At 44.9% G+C, this 24,154-nt stretch overlaps 1 protein-coding gene across 2 annotated transcripts in view; it reads right to left on the bottom strand.

Annotated features, from left to right (window-relative positions):
* SLC66A2 (solute carrier family 66 member 2) overlaps positions 1 to 24,154 on the bottom strand; it is a 432,790-nt gene that overhangs the window by 186,891 nt on the left and 221,745 nt on the right. For both annotated transcript variants that reach the window (XM_078687577.1, XM_078687576.1), the window contains one exon: positions 13,538 to 13,754. In XM_078687577.1, the coding sequence (XP_078543703.1) occupies positions 13,538 to 13,754 (217 nt within the window). The remainder of the gene's footprint in view (positions 1 to 13,537; positions 13,755 to 24,154) is intronic.

A 24,154-nucleotide genomic window follows, 5' to 3' on the forward strand; every position in this document is an offset into this window, starting at 1 on the left:
CCCGAAGGGAGATGTAAGATTGTCGATGCTTGGGTTAAAGGGAAGGGCGAGTCTCTACATAAAGGACTCGATTTTGAGTTTGATATAATACACTGTGTATAAAGGTCCAATTTCTCTCCACGTACGTCACGAATGAGCACCGAACAGAGTTATGAATTCCATAAGCAATGCACTCCTACAGACTCCATAAATGACGACTTCTGACTGTGACCGATGAACTTATTCCCCACCTACATAGGATTGGGGACGGAATTGAGATGTATAAATGTCTTCTCCTGCCAGTTTTTCTAAAACTTGTTTTCTACCCATTCAAAGATCCAATTACCGGAGGAGAGGAGCTGGACGTGACGCACAGCCTGGCCACAGATCATGGAACACGTGTGACCACAACCAAAGGTGGAGCCGCAGAGCAATGAGACGCGGGACGAGGCATAACGTTCAAACTCAGCAGATGGAGGAATGAAGGGCTGCCTTGAAGCCCTCGACTCGCTGACCCACTCGTGCCTGAAGTCCCCCGTCCCCTTTTGAGTCCGACTGTTGGGCTCGCCTGCTCGTAGTCTTTTGCTCCCTTGGTCCCTTGGTATGTTCAAAGATCTGGCCCCACTCCGCCCTCTCTTCCCTCGATTATTCAACAAACTCTTTCATATAAACTTTGACTATGGACTGGGATTTTGCCACGGAAAAAGAAAGACACGCAGGTGCCCAGCATGAGGCACCCCTAAGAAAATGAGTTAGGAAACAGGACTGTGATCTAACAGCAGAGGACTGATCGCACCCTGCAACGCGTAAGGATGATTCCGAGCTGGACTTATAGCTCCACCGCCGGTGCTCAAAAGCGCCAACAAAAAGAAAAACGGACTAACAGAGTCTACCAGTAGTGGTTCGTCGTTGAAAAAGACATTTTCACTAAGACCCCCCCTTCCTGAACTTTCTCTCTCAATTCTTGTTGCTTTCAAAATGTTTTTGGTCACTTAAGTCCAAAGGTCTCATATAGCACTTTTTACTATATGTTGATGTAATTGAAAAGAAAGTCAGAACCTGAGTCTACAATATGTCGGAACGGTTTTTCCTGATTGCCCTCGACTACGTGTTATGCCGACCTATGAATAACGCAGCGAATGTAAATTCATATGTACCGTATTCCGCCAATTGTATCGACTGCATATGGCTACACGCAATTTGCTAGCATTCGACGAACGTTATTTCATTGGCCCCACATGACTATATGTACACTCCATCAGTTGGAGTAAACACAAATGTACTAGCTATGTTTAAAAGCGGCGACTGTTGAAATTGGCATTATATATATACATAAGCGGCGTTCATTTGTGTTCACTGTACCCCTTGTTGTAAGCAGAACTAATATCGCTAAAACACTGACTGTGTTATCCCGCTAGCATAGACCCATGCACACACGTACACAATAGCCATTTTAGGTATCATGGTCTCCCAGTTTGCGATCGATCACCAGCGCCCCTTCCCTGACCCTGCAAGCTTCCCCCATGCACCCTGACCGCCCCCGCTATCACATGCACAAGTCACGAGCCCTCCCCTCCCGTATGACTCTGTCTCTGAGAATCACACCCCGCGCCTGACCAACACCTCCTGTCCCTCCATGAATACCCCTCCTTTGATGACCTCTTCCTCTGAACCTAATTGTTTGCACGGACCGCTGGTCATCCCTTAGCCCGAGGATGCAGTTTATTGCCCACTACTGTATGCACTCGCCTCTCTTGAAAGGAGCCACTATTGATCATGACCACCCCACCCCCTGAGATTCGATCAGGAGCACACATTCCAACGGAATCAACAGCACACTCAGCTGCATGACAGCCCCCTCCTATTGTATGGAGGATAAGGGCCCCTACTGTAGCCACGTGTTGGAATATCTTTGTACTTTACAATGTCCTGATTGTAATGGAGGATATGTGTGTGTCATAAACCTGTGTATAAAAGACGAAGCCTCAGAGAAACTTGTTAGAGCACCTCCCGAAGACACTATGCGAGCGTCCCAAATGACATGCTCTCCTCTGGAGTAATAAACTCTGTTCTTGTTTTCCTGCCTCCAGCGCCCGTCTCTTTATTTGGTAATTATTCAAGATGGAAACGAAGAGTCGCCCTGCACCAGCAGCCTGGGCATCGGGTGCGATATGGGCTGACTTTTCTACAAAACCTGCCTGGAAGGGGCTCAGGATATTAAAATCCCTGATCCACTCGTGTAAGCGATTTAACAGTGGCTTTGCAAAAAGTTTTTGAGACACGTCAATCAAACTTATTGGCCTATAGTTGGCCGGGAGCAGAGGCGATCCCTTCTTAAAGATGGGGACTATCTCTGCCCCCGGCCAAGTCGGAGGGATTGGCATGCCTTTCAGGATCGAGTTAAATAACACCCTGAGATAGGGAGCCCATATCCTTGGTTCATGTTTATAAAGGTCGCCTGGGAGCCTGTCAAGGCCCGGCGCCTTTCCAGCAGCCAGGGACGTAATTGCCGTGGTAATCTCCTCCATGCTAAATCCGTCCATGTCGGCTACACTGTCATTGGAGGAATACGACACATCTACAGGAAGGGTCATCACCTGGTCACTACTATGTGATTTGTATAGATTTTTAAAATGTTCCTCCCAGACAGAGGGTGCTATATTGGCCTCTACTGCTGCAAGTGGTTCAGCTGAGCCATGCCTGACGATCTGCCAGAAAGTCCGTGCATCTCGGCATGCAAGGGCAGCTGTCATTTTGGTCCAATTCTCCTCATCCCAATCTACTTTGGCAGTACGGAGGGCTAATTTATAGGCTAATCGTTTCTCCCTAATTACACTAATAGTGTCTCGCGCTTTAAGTGATTTCATCAGTGCAGCTTTTGCTGCCCCGCAGAAAGCATTGAACCAGGTGGCTCTTTTCTGCTTGAACTTATTTAACCTGGCCACTGGGTTCAGCACCTCTGCAAGGTTAGTGCATAACTCAGAATGAATGGTGCCAAGTTCGATCATTTGTGCCGGGTTATATAGGGAGGAATTAGATACCACAGGATTACCCGTGGGATCGGATTCTGATTCACTAACTGTGTGGTGCATGCAGCGCTCAACTTTTTCCAAGGCGGGGACGACTGATGCATAAAGTCTCCCGATGTTGCTTTGGTTTTCCAGCAGTTTAGCCCATTTTATTCTGCGCCTATTGCTGGATAGTGCAAGGTCCACCTGGGGTGCGGAATTTTCATCAACCTTGACTATTTGTGGGCCTAGTAGCTCATATTTTAATGAAAGCAAATTGTGGTCACTATCGAGTCTGGGGATTACACCAAAAGCTTTCACTTTCCCCCAGTCCCTGGTTGAGACCATGATGTAGTCGATTCGCGACTCATAGCCCAATCTATTAAAGGTATATTTAGGCGGGATTAATTCAGCCTCAGAACTTAACAGTTGCTTGAGATCACGTGGCTAGGTTGCGGTAATTAACAAACTCACCCATTATGGTGGCCATACCCAAGACCCACTGGTGACGATCCAAGCTCTTATATAGTGCTGGGAATTTTAAGAAACGCACCCAGAGGATGATTGTCGGGCCGGATTGAAAACCAATACTAGGCAAAAATGTTAAAACCATCCTCACACTGCAAAAGGTTGCCACTAGTTGTGGCTATCATGGTTGAGTCTTGGCAGCTGATCCAGCTCTGAAAGCAGTCTCCTAGTCTGCGGACCACAGGGATCAGGGTGCCAGAATGGCCAGTCCTGCCTATGTTACTCTCACTCCCATTTACTTCTAAGATCAGTTCTATCGCTTGTGGAGTTCCCAAGGGGCGTGCACTGTTGCCACATCTTTTGAACATGCCCTGTTGCATCTTTTGATGCTTCACACTTACACAGATCCCTGTGACTCTGGGAAACTGGGGCACGCGCCATGACCTTCTTTAAGTGCATGTTGGAGGTCAGGGAGCAGAGGGCAGCAGCTGGTTGAAGCTAAACTCAAATCAAACAGACATTTTGGTGACTGGCAGCAGTGAGGGTCTCTGGCTTTCGCACCTCTGCTCTGAACTTGTGGGTCTGTCCCCTGACACCCTAAATGCAGTGAAGAACCCGGGCGAGAAGATTCAGGGTCATCTTCAAAAGGACAGACAAATATTCACGGGTGTATGTAATTTGCACCTTCCACCTAAAAAAGTGTGGAGGCTTTTGACCTACGTCACCTCTGAAAAACGAAACATGGTCACTTTGCCTTAACTGAATGAAGGCTTTCATGCATACAAGGACGTACAGAGGACAACCTTTCTCTCTCCTTAAACAACTGCAGGTGCTGCAGAATAATGCAGCTAGCCTAGCAACTCTGACTCAAGCACCTAGGTTCAGCCATACAACGGCTGTCTTTAGGACAAGCTGCCTAAACATGTCAAATAGAGGGGAAAGCAAATGTGCAAACCGCTAATAATTTTGACTCGTTATTGAATCCCAATATATATTTAAATATTCAGAATGGGAACTTAAAACCTCATAAAACCTATGGTTTTAGCAAATAAAGGGTTAAAACTTGTTCACTTACAACACACACGAGAAACACATTTCAGACACACGAACAACTGGATACCTGGACAGACCAGACACTACGTTGCCCCCATGCAAGTCGGGAAATGATCATGAACGTTCTGTATGATCCTGTGACGGGCTTTAACCTGAAAGGACCAGAACAGAGCCACTCGACTTTCAAAACCAACTAACACTGCATTGCCAATTTAAATGTGGTCAATTCATTAGATCTATGAACTCAGAATCAATTAGGGACAGCCACGATTAGAAGTGGCTACATTCTCCGCACCATCTGATACCCCCCTGGCCATGTCATTGCAACCCCTGGTCTAAGGCGCGGTGAAGCGAGCAGCAAGAAGAGAAACCAATGAGACTGACGCCCCTGTTTACACTTTTAACCTTTACCTAAAATCCTCACCAACAAACTGGTTGCAGCTCAGGGCATACGTGTGGAACAATGGCTCAACCCTGTGGTGTCAAAGTTTTTTGTAATGTCACTAACCCCTGTATTATGGCGAACTGGCCTTCTGGGACCAGTTGGTTACTTGTTGACATGGGTTAATCTTGTGCCAATAGTTCCAGGTAAGGGGCACCAAGTGCTTAATTTGAGCCGATGGCTTCTAGTCCTGGGCACCAGCACTTACTTATCACAGCCCACCACGATGTAACTTTAACAACTATATACACATTTATCTAATGCTAGGGCGTTCTTACTATTTTTGGTTGACCGGGAATTTCCCAGTCACATTTATGGGACTGTGATGTTTAGTAGGGAGTGTTTATTTATGCTGGCATGAGGCGCTATGGCAGATTCAGTTGGCAGTGCAAGCTTCAGTGGCCACCTGAACCATACCTTTTAGCACTGGCACTTATTTATTTACAAATTAAGCACTGGCACCGGGACTCACTTTTTCAGGAACGCAACATATTTCTACTCATCTTATTTTGACCCAGAACAAAAGGGTGAAAGTCAGAAAAGAGACAGGGGAACGGAAAGACAGAAAAACAGTGATGAAAGGAGCAAGCATTGGCAAAAATCAATACGTTTGCCTTTCTTATTTAGTTGGCAGCCCATTGGCTTTACCAATGTTCTCATCCAGATGATGATCTAGGTTTTGGATCTGCCAGTGCTTGTTGAATTTCATCACCGTGGTATATACATGATACAGTAGCCAGCCATCTTGTAACTGGGTTTCTTATTTTCATCCTAAACAAAACTAGGAATACCAATTCTATTGCAAGAAGGCCACAGGAGGTGTGTGGATGCTTGCCAGTCATTTTGGAATCGTTTTCCCTTCACGATGCTTGTGACATAATCAAACAAACACTGGCAAAGCTAGAAGCACAAGGGTTCTTGCTCACAGTACTGGTGAAAGGCTGTTGACGTGTACCATTAACGAGATAGCCGGTGCCATTTTGTTTGCCCGTGTTCACCAATGTCATGCAGGCCATGCAGCTTCTGGTGTGTTCAGCCTCACTTTCTTGCTTGGCAGCTCTAAGACGGAATTCTCAAGCAGTCAACTCTGAATCTAGAACTGTATGTCTTGTACCTTTTCTGAATGGAATTTCTCATGAAAACGCTCTACACCTGTAGTTACCAAACTGTTTTGTCTAAAAACTCTCTGTAAAGTAGGGGGCAGCTACACAAGATGCTCGCTGCGGTAAAGAAAAACGAGCTGTGAAATCTCAAGATTGAACAGCAAAGTTCAATTTTGAGATTTCACAGTTAGTTCATTTTTGCATAAAAATATGCAGTCACTTCAAAGTGATCACGAGAGGGGATTCTTTGTTGACACAAGACGGGCACATGCAGACATCCTGCAAAGAGGGAACAGGAGCGCCACAGTGGAGAGGCTACAAAGGGCGCTACAGTTCCATGTAAACTTCCACGAAATGTCACAGATGTAAAGAGAGCCCGACCAGGCAGAGGCAATTCAGGACAGGTTGTGGCCTAAAGGCTAGAGCTGTTGTCCTTGAATGTGGGGTACCGGGTTCGAGTCTCGGTAGCGACGCTCAACATCCTGTGATTCTGGGCAAACTTAATGTCCCTGTGTCTAACAAAATGAATGTGTCAGTCTGTAACACAACTGGTGCTCATGTAAAGCGCTCCAATACCTATGGGTCGAGTTCTGCTATATAAAACTTAAAAAAAAAAAAAAAAAATGTCTACAGTCCATAGCTGAAGTGGGCTCACCAAACGCCCACACTCTGTAGGTATGTTGTACTATGCTGGTAACATGAGGTCTCCAACAACAATGACGGCAGTCTGTAGGCGAGACCTAAATAACAGGAAAAAAACGTTCTACAAGAGTGAATTTAAAACAAGCATTGGAAATGCAATAGGTCTCGCATTAGAAAAGTTGGAGCTATTGGTTTTGTAAATGACTTTGTGTTGGTCTTGAAAATAGAAAAATAGCTGTGTCATTTACAATGCCAATACTTTTAACTTTTTCAAATGTGACACCTATAGCATTTGTAATGCACCATGTTTTGTATGTACGTGACTTAGATGTATTCATATAACAAATACAAATGGCTTAATTTTTTTTAAAATAAAAGCTTGCACTGCTGCTGCCTGCGGTACTAATCTCTTCGTTCCCAGCATCAATGAGATGCAAATAAGTGAACAACTGACGCGAAAGGTCTTGGTTTCATTAGTTAAAAAAAAAAAGCGTATGCAACAGTGAAAATAAAAATATACAATAACGTTAAAATCAGTATAACACAAGCAAAAGTTCCACAGAGAATGCTTTGTTTTAAGCAAATGCAAACAACAGCCTAAAAGGATAAAAAGGTTGTATGTTTCTCAAGCAAAGTGAAGAAGTGTAGGAAGAGATCGGGGTGGGGGAGACGGAAACCAGGCAGAGGGGGAGAGTGACACACGGGGTGTCAGTCGTCAAGGCCGAGCGAGGGGAGACGGAAACAAGGAAGAGAGTGACACACAGGGGTGAGGCATTGAGGGAGGGGAGACGGAACCTAGAGGAGAGCGAGGTACACACACATAGAAGTGGAGTGGAATAGAGGGTGAGATGGAAACCAGGGCAGCGGAGGGAGATATACACAAGGGGTCAGAAGTGGAACGAGATAGAGAAGGGGAGAAGGAAACCAGGGTAGAGGGAAAGAGACACCGCTGGAAGTCAGAAGGGGGTCGAGAGAGAGGGGGAAATGGATACCAGGGCAGAGCGACACACACACAAGGATTAGAAGGGGAGCGAGCGAGAGAGAGAAGGAAACTAGGGCAGAGAGAGAAACTCATGGAGGTCAGAAGGGGAGAGAGAGACAGGGAAGGGGGAAACAAGGGCAGAGAGAGACACAGGGCAGTGGAGCGAGATAGTGAGTGAGAGGGGAACAAGCATGGAGGTCATAAGGGGAGAGAGAGACAGGGCAGAGAGATATACACAGGTGTTCAGAAGTGTCCTCTTACAGACAGGTCAATTCTCATGTGAATCATCTGTGGCAGTGTAAGGAGACTGAAGGAATACAATCCCTCGCTAAACCAAAATGTACGCTTCGATTCCGTGCTTTAACCTCGCAAATAGAGTCCGAAGCTAAACCAGGACTGTTAAGGATGCGAGCTCCTCCCAGGTCTTAGGACAGTATAAACTTCTAAGAAAGAAGAAACATATGACCTAAATGGGAAGAAAATCAAACCACTGCTATAAGCATATGTAGTTGCTGGTGTCTAATCCTAGAAAGTAAGCCAATCTAAAAGGAAAGCTGCCCGTCAACGGTCACGTGACGCACTCATGGGAAGCGCCGGATGGCACAACAGCTTGTTCACGGTCCACGACCCTTCAGTGCACTTCACTGCACTCAGTGCAGTCTACTCGAGGTTGTGAACTATGCCACCAGAAGGCGTTGTTTAAATAAATACATAACGTGCACTGTCCATTTAGGAGCAGGTCACAGAGGTAAAACAACAACAAGCCCGGGGTTGTGTTTAAAGTAAAAAAAACACAAAAAAAACGAGACAACCTGCGGCCGTGAAAGTCTGTGAAACTGCAGGGAGAGAGGGGAGGTGCTGGCGGCTGGGGAGGGGGGAGGAGAAATGTGAGCCTGGTGGCCGTGAAACTGCAGGGAGAGAGAGGGGAGGTGCTGGCGGCTGGGGAGGGGGAGAGAGAGAGCCAACAAAAAGAGAGAAGAAGGTGAACAAAAGACAGAGCAAGGCAGAAGGGACAAAATACGCAGCAATATGGAGAGGGACCGGAATGTGATAAAGAGATCCGGAGAGACGGCGAGAAACCTGCAAAGCGTATAGCGGGAAGGAGAGGGGCTGCAGAGACATCGAATATTTATTTATAGGCAGCACTTTTACCCAGAGGTCTCGAGGGATGTGAACCTGGAGAATAATTACAGCTGCATCCACACAGTAAGAGACACAGCAGGAGCAGAGGCTAACCAAGGTGCGGAAAATACCGCAATCATTAACTGCGAAAGGAAGCCACGGAAGGGATAGAGAGGGCAGGGAGGGTCGGGTGAGGGAGGGTTGACGGATGGAGAGAGACGGGGACGGAGGGGGTAAACAGAAGAAGAAAGCGAGCTAGAGGTGGGGCGAGAGGTTGACAGATAAAAAGCAGGTGGCACGAGTAGACAGGAATTTGGTTTGAGGGCTAAATGTACGGAAAACGAATGAAGAGGTAGGGAGAAAGATTGGCAGATGACAACATATGAACAAATGGGAAGAGAGCGGGAGAGACATGGATAGATGTAACGAGGTACACATTGAGAGAGATGCGTGAGACAAGGAAAGCGAGAGAAAGACTAGGGAAAGGGGTAGAAAGAAAACAAGCTCGGCATTGCGTGGCGGGAGGGGGCGGGGGGAACGTCGGAGGGGGGGAGGAGAAGTCTGGGCAGGCAGGATGACTCAGGGGAGGGGGCGGAGCGGGGCAGAGCGGCATGTGGGTGTGAAGAAGCCGGGCCTTTGAAGTGAAGCTAAGCTTCACTTCAAAAGGTGTCGGAGGAATGCGGGCGGCTGTGCACGCGCTTTTAAGCTCAATGCACATGCGCATTGAGCTTAAAAGTCACGGGCACTGCAAGGAATCGCCACGATTCCTTGCAAGTTAGATAAAGTCTGGATGAGCCCCTATAGTCTCGCTTGCTCGATGCGCATGCGCATCGACAGGCGAGACCTAAAAAATGGGAAGTGCAGGTGGCTGAAGCAAGAGGCAGAAGGTGGAATCAAGACTAGATGGCGTTGGTAATCAGCAGCCCCAGCATTTGAGAGAGCCAGGGATAGGCTTTTATGAAAAACGTTGGGCCCCTGCACTTATTCTTTTACAAACTAAGCACTGCACGGTGCACTGCACTAGCACATCGCACTTTACGCCACAGACAACGCAGAGCAGTTCATTGCATTGGAGAACTGCACATTGTGAAACAGGTGTAATGCCATCACTGTCATGTATAGGTTATTTAATTTCTAAAGACAGGGGTCCCTAGACACTTTACAGATACTAAAGGTAATAAATATAGACTAAATAGGTACTATATTCTTTGTCCAGCCGGACAGAATTTAATATTCAAGAGGTACATAGAAACAAATTCATACAAAATTCAAGTGGGACACAGCCAGCGTCTTACTACCACAATTTGACAAACAACAATTAGGGAAATGGCTCAGGCAAGGAAAACGAATCTGTAAAACAGAATATAGCAGACTTGAATAACGTAGAAACACCATTGCAGAATAGGCTACACACTGTATTACATGCATATGGTGTACAAATTGTCGACGGCATTTCGATCCCTGGAACAAGATAGAGGGATCATCGTCAGGATATTATGTTAATCATGCCTGTGTACAATTAGCTCAGGACAATACATTATTCATGTCCGAGTACATTCAGCAATTGTTGCGAGTTAGCGCCGGTATATGGGCAACGGCAGGGCGAGGTTGCTAGGCCCAATTAGATTAGTAGCATGCTTCAGGATCTATCGATCTATCCGAAGGAAAAATACGTCGGGATAGCTGAGTTGGACTTCCTCGATGGGAATCCGGCCAGGCGAGTCGCATTGCAGCAATGGCAAGCGGCGGCTGACTTCACTATGGAAGACCAAGGTTCTCTCGGGTTGTGTCCATACGGTGTGGTCCTGACTAAAAGTGGCTTGAGACACTGACCGTGTGTCTCAAGCCACTTTTCGCCAGGACCACACTCTGTCTTCCATAGTGAAGTCAGCCGCCGCTTGCCATTGCTGCACTGCGACTCGCCTGGCCGCATTCCCATCGAGGAAGTCCAACTCAGTTATCCCGACGTATTTTTCCTTTGCACAACTTGATAGATCCTGAGGCACGCTACCAATCTAATTGAACCTATTTAGTCTATATTTATTACCTTTAGTATCTTTAAAGTGTCTAGGGACTCCTGTCTTTAGAAATATATACGCACCCAAGGTCCCTGACCAATTGCTTATTGGGTTTCCCTTGTTTTTTTAAACAATGTATAGGTCATTGGCACACAAATCCAGAACCCTCTTTGCCCATATTTCTATTAGATGCTCTAATAACCTTGTCAGACAAGGGTAAAGATGCAGCATGAGATGGACCGAAGGAGCTCACTCCTCAGCCTGCCGCATGCGGGTATCCACCCAGACTGACCAGTCATCCATGCAGTGTGTGAGCGGCAAACACACAGACTGGTTACATTGCTGGTATGTAGATCCACCCTCAGGCCAAGAGGTATTACCTGCTTGAAATACATACAAGACTTACAATGATCTAGCACAAACTTAAGTAACCTATTCCAAGAGTTTATCTAATTAGGAATATTGATCTGCCTGCAAGGTAATTACAGCAGGATTAGGAGTGATTTACTGCGTTCCTGTTGCAAAAGATGCAAATGAACACAGTAATTTGTTTTCCTGATTGAAAGCAGTCGTTAGAATAATCTACAGGAAAAGGAAGACAAAAAGATCGAAAGGTAGAAAGACACCCTAAACAGTAGTCCAGAATCCGGATTAACTTGATTTAATATAAAGAAAAATTTTGTGAGATATTTATTCACACCAGAAAACCTTATTTTGTCACAAAGTCATAAATCTTTTTAAAAAGTGTATTCTTGAAACATAAATTATCTTTAGCATTGAAGTCTACTACAGCAACACACTTAAAGAGAATATATAATATTATAGGCCTTGTTTTAAGTATGATCTGTTATAACGGTTTGCAGCTTCGCAGTGTTCTAAGCAACACCTGACAATAATGGGACTGCAGTTTAAACAACTCAGTGTAAAGGAAACAAACTGCAAGGGATATGTTTGCGCGTGGTACAGTTAGCGCAAGCAACTGTTTGCACAGGAATTGCAGTTACAAGTAGTGTGATGTTTATCGCACTCAGATATGACCAGGTGTGCTAAAGATCACACCCTTTGTTAAATTCCGCCAGGTCACAACTGTTGAAATTTAACCGCATGCGCGCTAGCGGTTTTCCCACTGCGCGCTGTGATTTGAAAAAACCCGCGTTACATGACGAGCTCAGCTCGTCATCAGCGTAGGGCACGTTACGCTGCGCCGAAGGGGTTGACAGCATAAAAAAAGACCTGGTATTTATAGTATGTTATTCCCCAGAAAGTCAGACTAGCGATAATTATCACATCCAATCAATTCTCAACACCTGGGCATTTGATTTTTATTGGATGCAATAAAATACACCAACTCATAATCAGGCCATTAGTTGGGGAGAGGATGTGGTGTAACTGCCAGAGCTGCTGGCTTTTGAACTGGGGAACTGGGTTTGAGGCCGGCGTCAGCTCAACATCCTGTGATTTTGGGCAAATGACAATCTCCCTGTGCCTAAAAAACAAAAAAAATGAATATGTCCTTGTGTAATGTAACTGGTGCTAATGTAAAATGCTCCAATACCTTCAGGTCACGTTTGCCCTAAAGAAAACTGCAACAAACAAAAAAAGGTCATCCGCACCGCAATTATTTGAAAGCTTTATTATGATGCCGCTACTGCCCATGACTTCAAACCTCCCCTGTTCGCAAATGAACCTCCTCGACTATGAGCTGCTCTGACTGCACGTCTTCGGCTACTCCCATTTCCCCACTAATATGTCGGTTTTTCCACTGATGTCATGCAGCATGGGAGGACACTGCGGCAGTGCACAGACAGAGAGCTTGGCGGCTTCACCTCAACTAGACCCAAATAATGGGACGAATAGGGTAGCAGACAATCACAGGATTAGGAACAGGGGGAAATCACGCCTTCAGCTGGGAGAAGCACGACACCTACAAACAGATGCGTTACGACTGTGAAGAGAGCAGGTTCACCAAGCAAAATGTCTGACAGAAGCAAAGAATTCACTATCTGCAAGCAGCCTTGGGAGTGGCACAGCAAGTGGATCAACACCTAAATCACATTGCTCTAATCTCAATATACTTAAAAAGGGAACAAACTACATATGATGCTGGAAAGGCACTTTGTTTATCATCAAGGAGTGCACAAGGCCCTTTCGAGGTTTTATTAACCCCTCCCATGCTGGTGACGGAACCGCTCCGTCACCAGCCTCGGTCGCGCTGTGCTGGTGACGGAGCGGTTCGGTCACGGCGCGCTCGGCGCCTGCTCGGCGCTGATTTCGCGCCTGCGCTGGACGTTCCACTGAGCGGGCGGGGCAGTGACGGAGCCGCTCCGTCACATGCACAGCGCGCCCGAGGCTCGTGACGGAGCGGTTCCGTCGATGCATGGGAGCGCCGCGCGGCCCCCCTCCCCCCTAGCACTGCGGCGGAATTGCCGCCGCAGCGAAGGGGTTAATGAGTATGAAGAGCAAAGATGTCTGCCCTGTACCAAAAAAGAAACTAGTAAATCAGTAATAGCACACTGCATCAAGGCTCCTGAAATTCACTTAATAAAAATACAGAAGACCTAACTGAACAGGAAGCAGGTTGGATTATCCCTGAATCCCAGTACTTCCAGCCGACCACTCACAAGCTTGCATATAAGTCTTGAAAAAGAGAATGGAAATCTCTTTCACCAGACCTTAGTCAGTTTAAAGCAAAATACTGTAGCTCTGCCTTCCCATCTTACCTCATTCCTTCTGTGGATCTGTTTTGGTGGTTGTGGTACAGCTGTGGAATGCCCAGCATGGCCTCGGTGAAGACCGCGAGGAAGCCTAGTGTTTCTACGAAGAGAACAAAGTCCAGGCAGAGGTAGGTGATGTATCCCGTCACGAAGGTAAAACTCAACACGCACTGAAGGTAGTCCATGAACCGGCTCCAGTGCCAAAAGCTGTTCATATCAAAATCTGAAAAACAAAAATTGCCAGCAAAAATCAATACATTTCCCTGCAGCAACGTATTAACCTGACAATTTAAAAAAATTGAAAAACAGAAACTGTCCACAAAAATAATACATTCCCATGCAACAACGCATTCGCCTGACACATTTTAAAAAAACTGAAAATCAAAAACCTACCATAAAAACAATACGTTTCCATGCAACAATGTATTAAGCACAGACAATTTTTAAAACTGAAAAAACAAAAGAAGTTAGCAAAAATAATGCATTCCCATGCAACCGGACACAATTTACAAACAGAAAAAACAGTCCACAAAAATTAATACATTTTGCTGTAACAATGTGTTAAACTCATACATTAACGATAGAACTGATGACCTAAAGAAACTGAAAAAGGGGAGGAGCAGCAGTCACATTTTTCTGTTACAAAACGGAAACGAATGAAGGGAAAATCCCAGTGTTAATAGTGGAGAAACTAACAAAAAGGCATTGTTACAGGGCGACAACATGGCTAATTTGTTTGCAACCCGTTTAAAACACAGCTCCTAGTTAAATGATTAAGAAAGATAGAAGCGATAAGTCTTTGCAAGACAGGAATGTGATTGAATCTAGAATAAAAGCAGCCCTAGACATGCAAGACAATTATTTTAAAGCGCACACTGAGGGAGCGGAACTAACTGTAATGGAATCAACACTGATATTTACTCCAAGAGCTACAAAGAAACAACAAGCATTTGCATAGTCAATAGGTCTCCCCCTTGGGACCTTCTAAGTATTTAGTTATGCCGCACAATATTCTTGGTGCAACAACATCAACTGTTGCATGGATAAACACTTATAAGGTCCCAAAGGCGAGACCTATTGGCTATGCCAATGCTTGTTTTTTTTTAGTTTCAGTCATGCTGCACAGCCGCTATACTGCTGTACAACATGGATAAAAAAACATTGACAAAGCCAATAGTGTTCTTGTAGGTGAGACCTGATTTTGCAAATGAATTTCTTCCTATTACAGCTGCCTCCTAAATCTCAACTCCTGTAATGTTTTAGCTGTGTGAGCAAACAGTGACATTTTACCACTCACCCTCATTTTACAAACTCTGGAACTCTTCGGACAGGGCCACATCACATAATGGCATGTGCATTTATTTTGCCCACGCGTCCTTACACTGAGGGTCAGGTCCTTTAGCGATGCTGCAGTGCTATGCTTTGCAGGATGTGTCTGTCTGTGTACAACCCAGGCACGCTGTAGTTCACTACTCACACAACAGTGCTTGACAATAATAAATGGCTTTATTGGTTCTTGTGTGCGTACCCCACAAAAATAACACACAAGTGATAAAGAAGGTCAACAAGGGTTCATCTGTGTATGCTGGTTTTGGCAAACAAAGGACTTCCTGCTAACTTTACAAGAATACCTGTGCCATCCACCTTCCTGGTGCTTTTGCATTTTTGACTGTTACATTTGGAAGGGGATACCGAGTCTCAGACCTAGGTCATTTGCTACACCAAGATATGGCACTATGTGTGTCCTACCCCACAAACCAGTCTCAGTAATATGGAAACGGAGCTTGGTGAGACATATCATGGACCCGAGTTAAAAACAGGCAGCACATTACTCGCTAGCTGCAAGATCTCTTCGCATGAAATGAGCTCTTACATTGTAGAGAGAGCAGGCAACAGAGCACAAGCCAGCAGCGTAGCTCAATGTGATGGCATGGAGCCTGCCTGCAAGGAGCCATTTTGAGCCTGGGAATCAATCGACTATCCGTGCCTAATCTGCCCTGGATAAGGGCAGACAAACAAAACACTATGTGGAGCGTGGGGGTTACACAGAACCTATGATGACCAATATTCTGAAACAAAAACTGGGACAGCCACAGATGTAGGACTAACTGTTTAGACTCACCATGGAAAATCAATAAAGGTGTGCTATTCAGCACCCAGCAACACAGAAGAAACACTACGCTGCTTCACTTGACAACCTATTAAGCAAGAAGGATAATGAGACCTGACAGTTCCAGTGACTGTGAACCACGGCTATAACGAGTCTCCAGCAGCTGGTCCCAGTCACTGTCAGCTAAGAGGCGTTCTGCCCAACCGGCTGTGGCAAAAGCGCAGCCTGAGGAGAGTATTGAGTTACAGGCTTCGGCAGATGCTATAGAATTAAATATAATTTTCAAAAAGGTCGGATATTACCGACCTGAGAGTGACTGTGAGCCACAGCCTCGATGACGAGCCACCAGCAATCGGTCCGGTAGCGGGTCATCATGACGTGAGGGGAGGCACGGGTGACACATGCAGTGGTGCAAGTAGCTGCGTGCTGCCAAACTAAACTTAGAAACAAAACTGTGTCCGCTCGCCCACTAGTGCGGACTTAAGTTCTGTCTTGGTAAATGGACACAATGTTGCAGTCATGTGACTCGCATGAATGCCACCGCGGTGTTACAGCCAAGGAGCACAGCTCAGCCCTGGCTGGCTCGTCTGGCCCCAGTACCACCTGGCAGATTTCAAGTAAACTTTTAATTAGTCTCAACAAAAATTCAACATTAGGGTAGAAGTGTGCTGCACAGTGCACAGCAGTGCAGTCTCTCAGATGCTCTATGGCTGCCTGAGCAGACTGCGGTTTGAGTTGCTTTGCTCAGAGGGCTAATAGCGTCCCTCGTTCTAAAGTAAAAAAAAAAAAAAGACATGAAGCACAAGGGGACCAACCTGCAAATGATGCCAATGTAAATAAATAGAATAGAAAGGCGGATGGCAGGTAATGTTAAAAGATAAAGTGAGGCGTGCTGCTCTGATCAAGTGCTAAGATCAAGGGAAACGCACGTAGTAAACAAGGGATAGCGAGGGCCGCCAGGCAAATGCAAACAGCTGTTTACAAGCACTCATGCTTGTGCTGGCATCCGCCTTGCGGGAGCGTGAGACATATGTAGTCAATTACCACGCGCGCCGCTGCTCACTCCTGCAAGGTGGATGCCAGCACAAGCACGAGTGTGGGGAAAAGGAGCAGACCGATGGCTAAAGACCCTCTTAGGGCAGCACGTGCGCGCTGCCTAGGCGAGACCTTAAAATGGGCTAGTCAAAAAACGTAGGACCTGTGTTTAAGCCTATTTCAATCACAGACAAGGTATTCAATTCTCCTAAGAAGGAAAAGCTTGGGGAGACTAGTATGTCATTATAAATACAAATACAAGTGAAACTAAAATACCTTTGGATAGCCGTGGTAAGAGAGACCTGCCAACTGACTAAGTGCTACTGTTTGTCGCACCGTACCAGTAATCTTCAAACAACCACCAGCCGAAGAGGCTATCACACAGTGGACACAAATGTCAGACAGAAGCCCCAAGGCAAAGTGGGTGTCCATCTCATGAGTGGCTGCCTTGCACAGTTGAAGTCCACTAAAGGTTTTGTAAGCCGCCGAAACATGGCAAGTGGCCTCAGATATTTAATGGTTATTGTCTGAATCCGCAGTTAATTACCCTTTCTACAATTGCCTGCACATAATGAAGGGAGGGCACCACACCCAGGTAAATACAGTAAAGCTATTAGCACCATCATCTAGTGGTGAATTTAGATCACAGTGTTCAAGGGAAGAAACTGCTCTTGCCCAGGCCTCAAGCAATGCAGCTCCTGTTCTTTTTCTTCCCAAGATGGCCTCTCTATCACACTGTGCAGCCCGCTTCCCTTGCTTCGCTAATAGGGATGCAAGCCCAAACACGCATTAGAAGAAAATAAACATGTCAGTTTGTTTAATGTGTAGGTTTCAACTTTTCAATATATGTTGGGGGTTACATTACCCATTAATGAAGGAATGGCAGGGGCCAAACAGTGCAACAGAGATACTGGCTTATGAAGGAGAGGCAGAGGAGCAGTGCTGCGGAACGGGAAAGGAGCCTTTTCCTCACTCGTGGAGACGGGGGAAAAACAAGCAATGGTAATGCATCGGTTTTGCCTACGTAATAAATAAAGAGGTGTTTTCATCAAACATCATCCCGCAATGGGAAAGAGCGCCCTGACAAATAACACAGGAGTTTTAGAGGATGTGGTGCAGCGTCCAGAGCTGCTGACAAAGAGAGCTGGGGATCGTGGTTCGAGTCTCGGCAGCGCCACACAACATCCTGTGAGCCTATGCAAATCATTTAATCACTCCGGGTGATAAATTGTTATATAAAAATGCTGCATGAGTAAAAGGCAAATCTTTATGAAAATATAGTTCCTCCAAAGTGGATGTTATCAGTATTTTGGCAGCGGGAAACTCATAAGAGAAACAGATGAGGAATAAGGATTGGTAAATGCAGTAAAATATTCTACAGCTAATAGAAATGGAGAAAAGGTCAGTGGAATGAACAGGAACCAATGAGAAGCTAGGAAAGAGAGGAGGTGGGATGTAAGTCCTTTTTAAGTTTGTATTAAAAACAATAGATTTCTTCAGCACAGCGCAAGCACTGTGCAGGAGAAACCTAAAAAATAAGCTGGCAGGTAGGAAGCTGGCAGCCAAGGGCATGGCCCGGTCTACAACATTGGCTACAGCCCAAAGGGAGGATTCGGATTGGCTGACCAGCTTACAACATTCTATACTAGGTGCTAATATTGGTTAGCGATGATGCCACTCCTCAGGAGCTCAAGAAATGACGGCATAACAGAGCCCTGACACTACCTTCCCCCCTGCCCCCATCAAGGAATTTTCTCAACCTTCCTTCTAGCAACCCACAGTAAAAAAAAATATAAGGTTGAAAAGTATGGAGAATGGCATTTTGTTTGTATTTATTGTTCAGATTTGATTTTACTTCTGGTTTATGCTTGCACGGCTGATTAAGGGTCCAAATAAAGAAGAGTTAGAAGAACACCCTAGTCGCCAATCACATATCCAAAAGAAACATTTTTCATTGGTTGCTATTGCTAATGTTATCCAAATCGGATAGTGCCGCAATGATGAAAGTGTCGAAGAATGACTGAAGTCCCAACTGCAAAGGTTTCTGTAGTGGGCTGGCCTCACGTGTTCAGGTGACAAAGTAGACATAGCCGAGTTGAGTTTCTTGTAGTTTATTAAGTCCATAAGTAGAGTGAATGCAGAGCCCCACCTCGAGCAGCCTCCTAGCTGCTCAGCCCATCTTCCAACACTCATACACCAGGCACCCAAGCATTCCACTCACACTAACATTCTACACGGAACACTCACACTGGCTGAGCAGCTAGGTACAGGATGAAAGGGAACATATTAACATGACCTGAGGATGCTACAGTTTCCTTGTCCAGCTGAATGCATGTGGGCAAAACCACAATGAGCAGGCGGTGCAACAATGTCCTAAAAGAGCTGACGTCAGAGAGACACAATCACGCTCACTGTCAGAATATCACAAGAGGGATATCACAGCCGGTGCTATGAGGAAGGGGGGGGATAATGAAATCTGACTTCTCGACTCAGGTAAAGCTAGTGATGCCTCTACAACACCCAGGCAGGGCAACAGCATAGCACAACACATGTAGCGTATGCCTACAGCCAATCTGTTTTTCACTATAGATGGCGTTTTTATTTTGTTTTATTTTTTTTAAAGGTGTACTCTATTCCTTTTTCTTCCAGTCAGCTATTTACACTCCCTCGCCCACAAGCATATGAACTAACTTTTTCACCAGGTACAAAAATAACCTAGAGTATCTGCCGTCTTTTCTAATTTGTGCATTTCAGCTTGCCCCTCCCCTTTGCTTATCGTTTATATCCTCTGTGGGACAAATGTTCGCCAGTTCCAACTTGATGAAGTTAGGACCGCAGGCGCAAACATTTTAATCTGTCAGCGAACACAGACATATGATAACAATCCACCTTTAAATGCCTAATAGTTTTAATGAATTATTTTTACAATAAATAGGTCAGACCTACTGTCTTTGTCATAACTTTTCATAATCAACAGATCAGGCCAATAGCTCTGATCACTGGCTTGTCACCATAGAGAACTCAGTACTTGTCTATCAAGTATAAGCTTTTGACTAAACAAAAATGCAATACAATCACTCTTTGGCAGTCGAAGCACCAAACATCTGCCAAATTGTTACACTCAAGATAAGCCACATGTGGGCAGAGCCAACGTCCATCTCTCAGTGCTGGTTTTGAAAGTTCCTTTTCATTTAGTTGCATGAAGTTCGCCAACAGTTGCGCTATCAAGACAGACCTAAAAAAATATATTGTTACTCCTGTGGTGCCTCCATTACTCTTGGTCAATGAACTCTTTCCCATTATCAAACTGGGGTCATGACGCAACCTTATGGAGGCTTCTGAAATTAATTCTATAGGTGAAAATTAAGTGTTTTGGCGTCGGGTATGCGTACAAGATGGCGCCTCCTAAACTGCCCTGTCATTTCACAGCACAGCTGCACACTCTCACTAGTTACCTTCAGTAAAGAGGGGCTAATTAGTGATTTCTTTCCGGCGAATTGATGATGGCTTGGCAGGACGTTATTATTAATGGGATAAGGCCAATGGCAGAGTAGCAGTTGCTATATCACATGAAGGCAGTGGCGGGCAGGCACGGATCAGGGGCGATGGGGCGGGATGGGGTAAGGGGTGTAAAAAAGAAAGAAAAAAAAAGTACCTGATCACTGTGCCTCTACTCCGTCTCTCCTTCATGGTCTTTCCCCTAGGGGTGGAACAGAAAGCATCCTGGCTCCCCTGAGCCAATGACAACGCTGCAATAAAGGGGTGAGATTGATCTGAGGACTGTGGTTCAGTGCTCAGCCAGGGAATGGGAGTCTGGGTGTGTTCTCCATGCAGGCTGTAATGGCATTAGGGATGGCTGGCCTTATTGCCACAAAAATGTACAAATGTATTTGAGCTATGGAATACAGACCCCTGGGTATGTCACGAATAAACCATAGCATACTAAAAAATAGGGTTGTATGGAATTTTCTGAGCCGATTAAGCCCCCAGGCGGTCTCAGAGAGGTATTTAGTTCTTTGTGAAAATATTAATATGGAAAGAAAAAATGGAGAAAACATCGAGCACAGACATTGATTTCTATGATATTTTGTAATTCTAGTTCGAGTCCTAGGTTTGCAATAGAGCTAGCAATCAAACATAATTGTCACATTGCATAATTAAAACTAAATAACCACCGCATGCCATACAGTTCATTAAACTGTTTGCACAATATACAAAACATTATAGCGCCAAGGACAATTTCTTTGGAAGCACCAGATAAATTAATACCAAGTTTGTGAAAAAAATTATACACGTAAATCAGAGCATCAATTTTTATAAGGAATTAGCTCTAAACTCATCACATTGTGGGAAATAAAAAATAAGACGAGTCAGAGTCCCAAAATCACAATCTCCACAAACGCAGAGCCTTTCTTAACGTGAAATGAATTGGCAGGACCCCAGCTGCCTCATACTTCTTCCATCTCTGCTCTCTATCTTAGGCTTCTTCCTTGTCACCTTACTTTTTAGGTCTGGATTTTGAAAGCACCGCTGTCAAACAAGCTTTCTGCAAACAACATACTGAGCGTGCTGTCATTCTGCTCCTTTCAACCGCTGGCTTTCTTCAACCCGTCTCTTTCAGCCATTGTCTCGAGACTGTCAATCAGGTCATGACTCAGCCCTTGGAGTATTCACCTTTCACCTAATGCTGTTGACTGCTTGAGTGTATCCTTCTGCCGTCACTCAAGTGCTTCTATTAAACTGCATGAAGGACTACTTTGCCATAATAGCCCTCTCAATCCACTCTTGCAGACTCCCTCCCATGTGTCTTCCTCTACTTTACCAACGATAAATGCATTAGCACATTACAACCTGGCCAACTGGCTAGTTTTGCTTTCTTCTGCCCAAATCTCCACATGGCTTCATTCAGCCCCACAAATACAGTGCATTTCAACAGGGAAATTCCCCGGACCAAATGCCTTGGATTGTGCGTTATAGGCAGAGCTTTAAATGGAAAAATAGAAGTGCAAGTACTCTGTGGCAGAGTACCTGCTTGTTTCTGAGAAGTGCCGGTACTCTCCAATGAAAGGGATTGAATTTCTCTTGAAAAGTGCCGGTACTCTCTTCCTCAAAATAAAAAAGTGCCGGTACTCCGTACCGGACAGTACCGGCCCATTTAAAGCACTAGTGATAGGGGTAGACGATTGTGAGCTTGGGGAAGGGTGGGTGTAAGCAGGCAGCGGAACACGTGGCACTTTGATGATAAGCCAGTTAAAGGGGAGAGGGCAAGAAGGAGGTCCTTCTGGGTGGCCAGAGTGCAGGATGGGTGGAAGTGGGATACTGTTTAGGATGGGGTGATTTTGCCTGGGAAAGCTGGGCAGGTCACTTCAGGTTACATAGAGTCCCACACAGATGTAGCCGGGGACTGTGTGGAGATGATACGAGACAGCTGGTAAGAGTGATGAGAAACGTCAGTCCTTTTTCCCACAAATCATGTGATTGCTTATTTTGTATTTTTGGTACAAAAAGGATTCTTTCTTTACACCAGTGTTTTTTTCCTCAGTGCTTTCGCTGTTTACTACATTTTCGGAGTTTAAAAGAAAATGGGACGCCCATCTGTTTTCCCTCGACAAACTGGAGGTAGAGCGTTTCCTAGGGGGAAAACGCAGACAAACTTTACCACATTATGTGCCACCCTTAACAGTTTGGGTCTTCTTAAATGATGACTCTATCACTTGGGGAGATATCATAGGAATATAACATTTTCAAAGGTATTTTGAAGTATTTTAAGTACCCCTGTAGTGTTTCTTTCCGTACTCTTCTACACCTTTGGTAATTGGCCCCAAAACATCTAAAATGGCAATTAAATGGGAATATTCAGGAAATATCATATACAATTAGTCCAAACAGAAATGGGCCTTTTTGCATGTTTACTTGCAGTGCAAGGCATGTAATGGTATGTAATACAGTTCTCTTGCAATATTCCTTCCCATACTCAAATGCTTTTATGAATGGGCCCCAAGGTTTATGCATATGTTAGATGACTACATTGGGGACTATGAAATCCCGCGAGAGTTCATGATAGAATTATTCGGTTTTCCCCTGCAAATAAACACTGCTGGCAATTGCGTTCCCTATGTACACATGGTTCCTACTGGATCTTTTAATTAACATATAGCTTTATGGACACAATTATCCGTTGTTCAGAAAATTCCACTTGCACGGAGGAATTCTGGGGTCGAATTAAGTTTATTTGCTTATGTTGGTATTTATAACCAGCAGAACGCCATTTGTTTTTCTGCTGACCTAATCAAAGTCAGAAACAGAAACTCTACTTACTACCTTAACTGGATTTAGCAAAACCATATTGAAAAGAGTGAACTGGGAGAGTTCATTCAATAACTAAGCATAATAAACCTTTGGAAACAGATTTTGTATTGGATGGTCGCGAACAAGCCCGTTAGGCATAGACAAATTAAATTTCATGTTGCACCAGAGAAAAATCACCAACTAAAACATTCCCATTTTCCAATATTCCAAAGGAAATAACGCCAATTCATAAACACAAATGGGAAAATTAACGATTTCTTGGAAAAAATAAAACTATAGGTTATTCTCGTTAACTAGAAATGTATTGGCAATCTAGGGAACTTTGTTTTTGTGGAGCCACCGGTTCTCACATTTGTTGAAACTGCCAAGAATTGTGACAACTGTTCTTTTTCTGTATATATGTAAAAATGTATTTTCAATAAAAAAATGTGAAATAAAAAGGAATGTACTGGATTGAAACAGTACACTGAAGCGAGAATTAAACATGACCGCGCTGCCACCCACTGGTAGAAGAAGGTTTTGCAGAAGTTAACATAACTATCTTTGAATTTCTACAAGCCAATTTTATGGCAAGCCTCGGAGGCCAATATTATGCACATCATCTTTATTGCTCCTAAAAAAACACAGCAGCAACAAACACCAATTTATGTTCAGTCCGTTATGGAACAGACACCTGAGCACCGAGGTTAAATTAAATGAGAACGGTCTCTCTTCTGAAAATGTACACAGCTACACGGTGTTGCCTCCTCTACTGCAAAGCACTTCAGATTAAGGATGTATGTTGTACGTTGCTATACCTAGGGCTTTAAGTGGGCCGGGTCTCACCGTAGCTAAGCACCGGCAGTTTTTTAAAGGAGGCCTTGAAACGGGTCTCTATCGGCCTTTGTTTTGTGCCCTGGCGGTCAGTTTTTTCTGGACTGCAATGACAGCAGGCACATCAATGTGCGCGTGCTCACACTGCTCACTACTCACTACTCAAGTTATGGCATAAAGTCATGCCAGATGAGTGTTGTAGAGGAAGGGAAATCCTTAAAGAGAGTCATTTTCTCTCTGGATTTCCCTTCTCTTTTTGAAACTCAGGAGCAGCAACATTGTCGTGGTGTAACCAGGGCCTCAAGTGGAAGCTTTTTCAATATTATATAAAAGCCATAGTTGCTGCTTATTTATCT

This window comes from Lissotriton helveticus, chromosome 4_1, assembly GCF_964261635.1.
Source record: "Lissotriton helveticus chromosome 4_1, aLisHel1.1, whole genome shotgun sequence".
Lineage (NCBI taxonomy): Eukaryota > Metazoa > Chordata > Amphibia > Caudata > Salamandridae > Lissotriton > Lissotriton helveticus.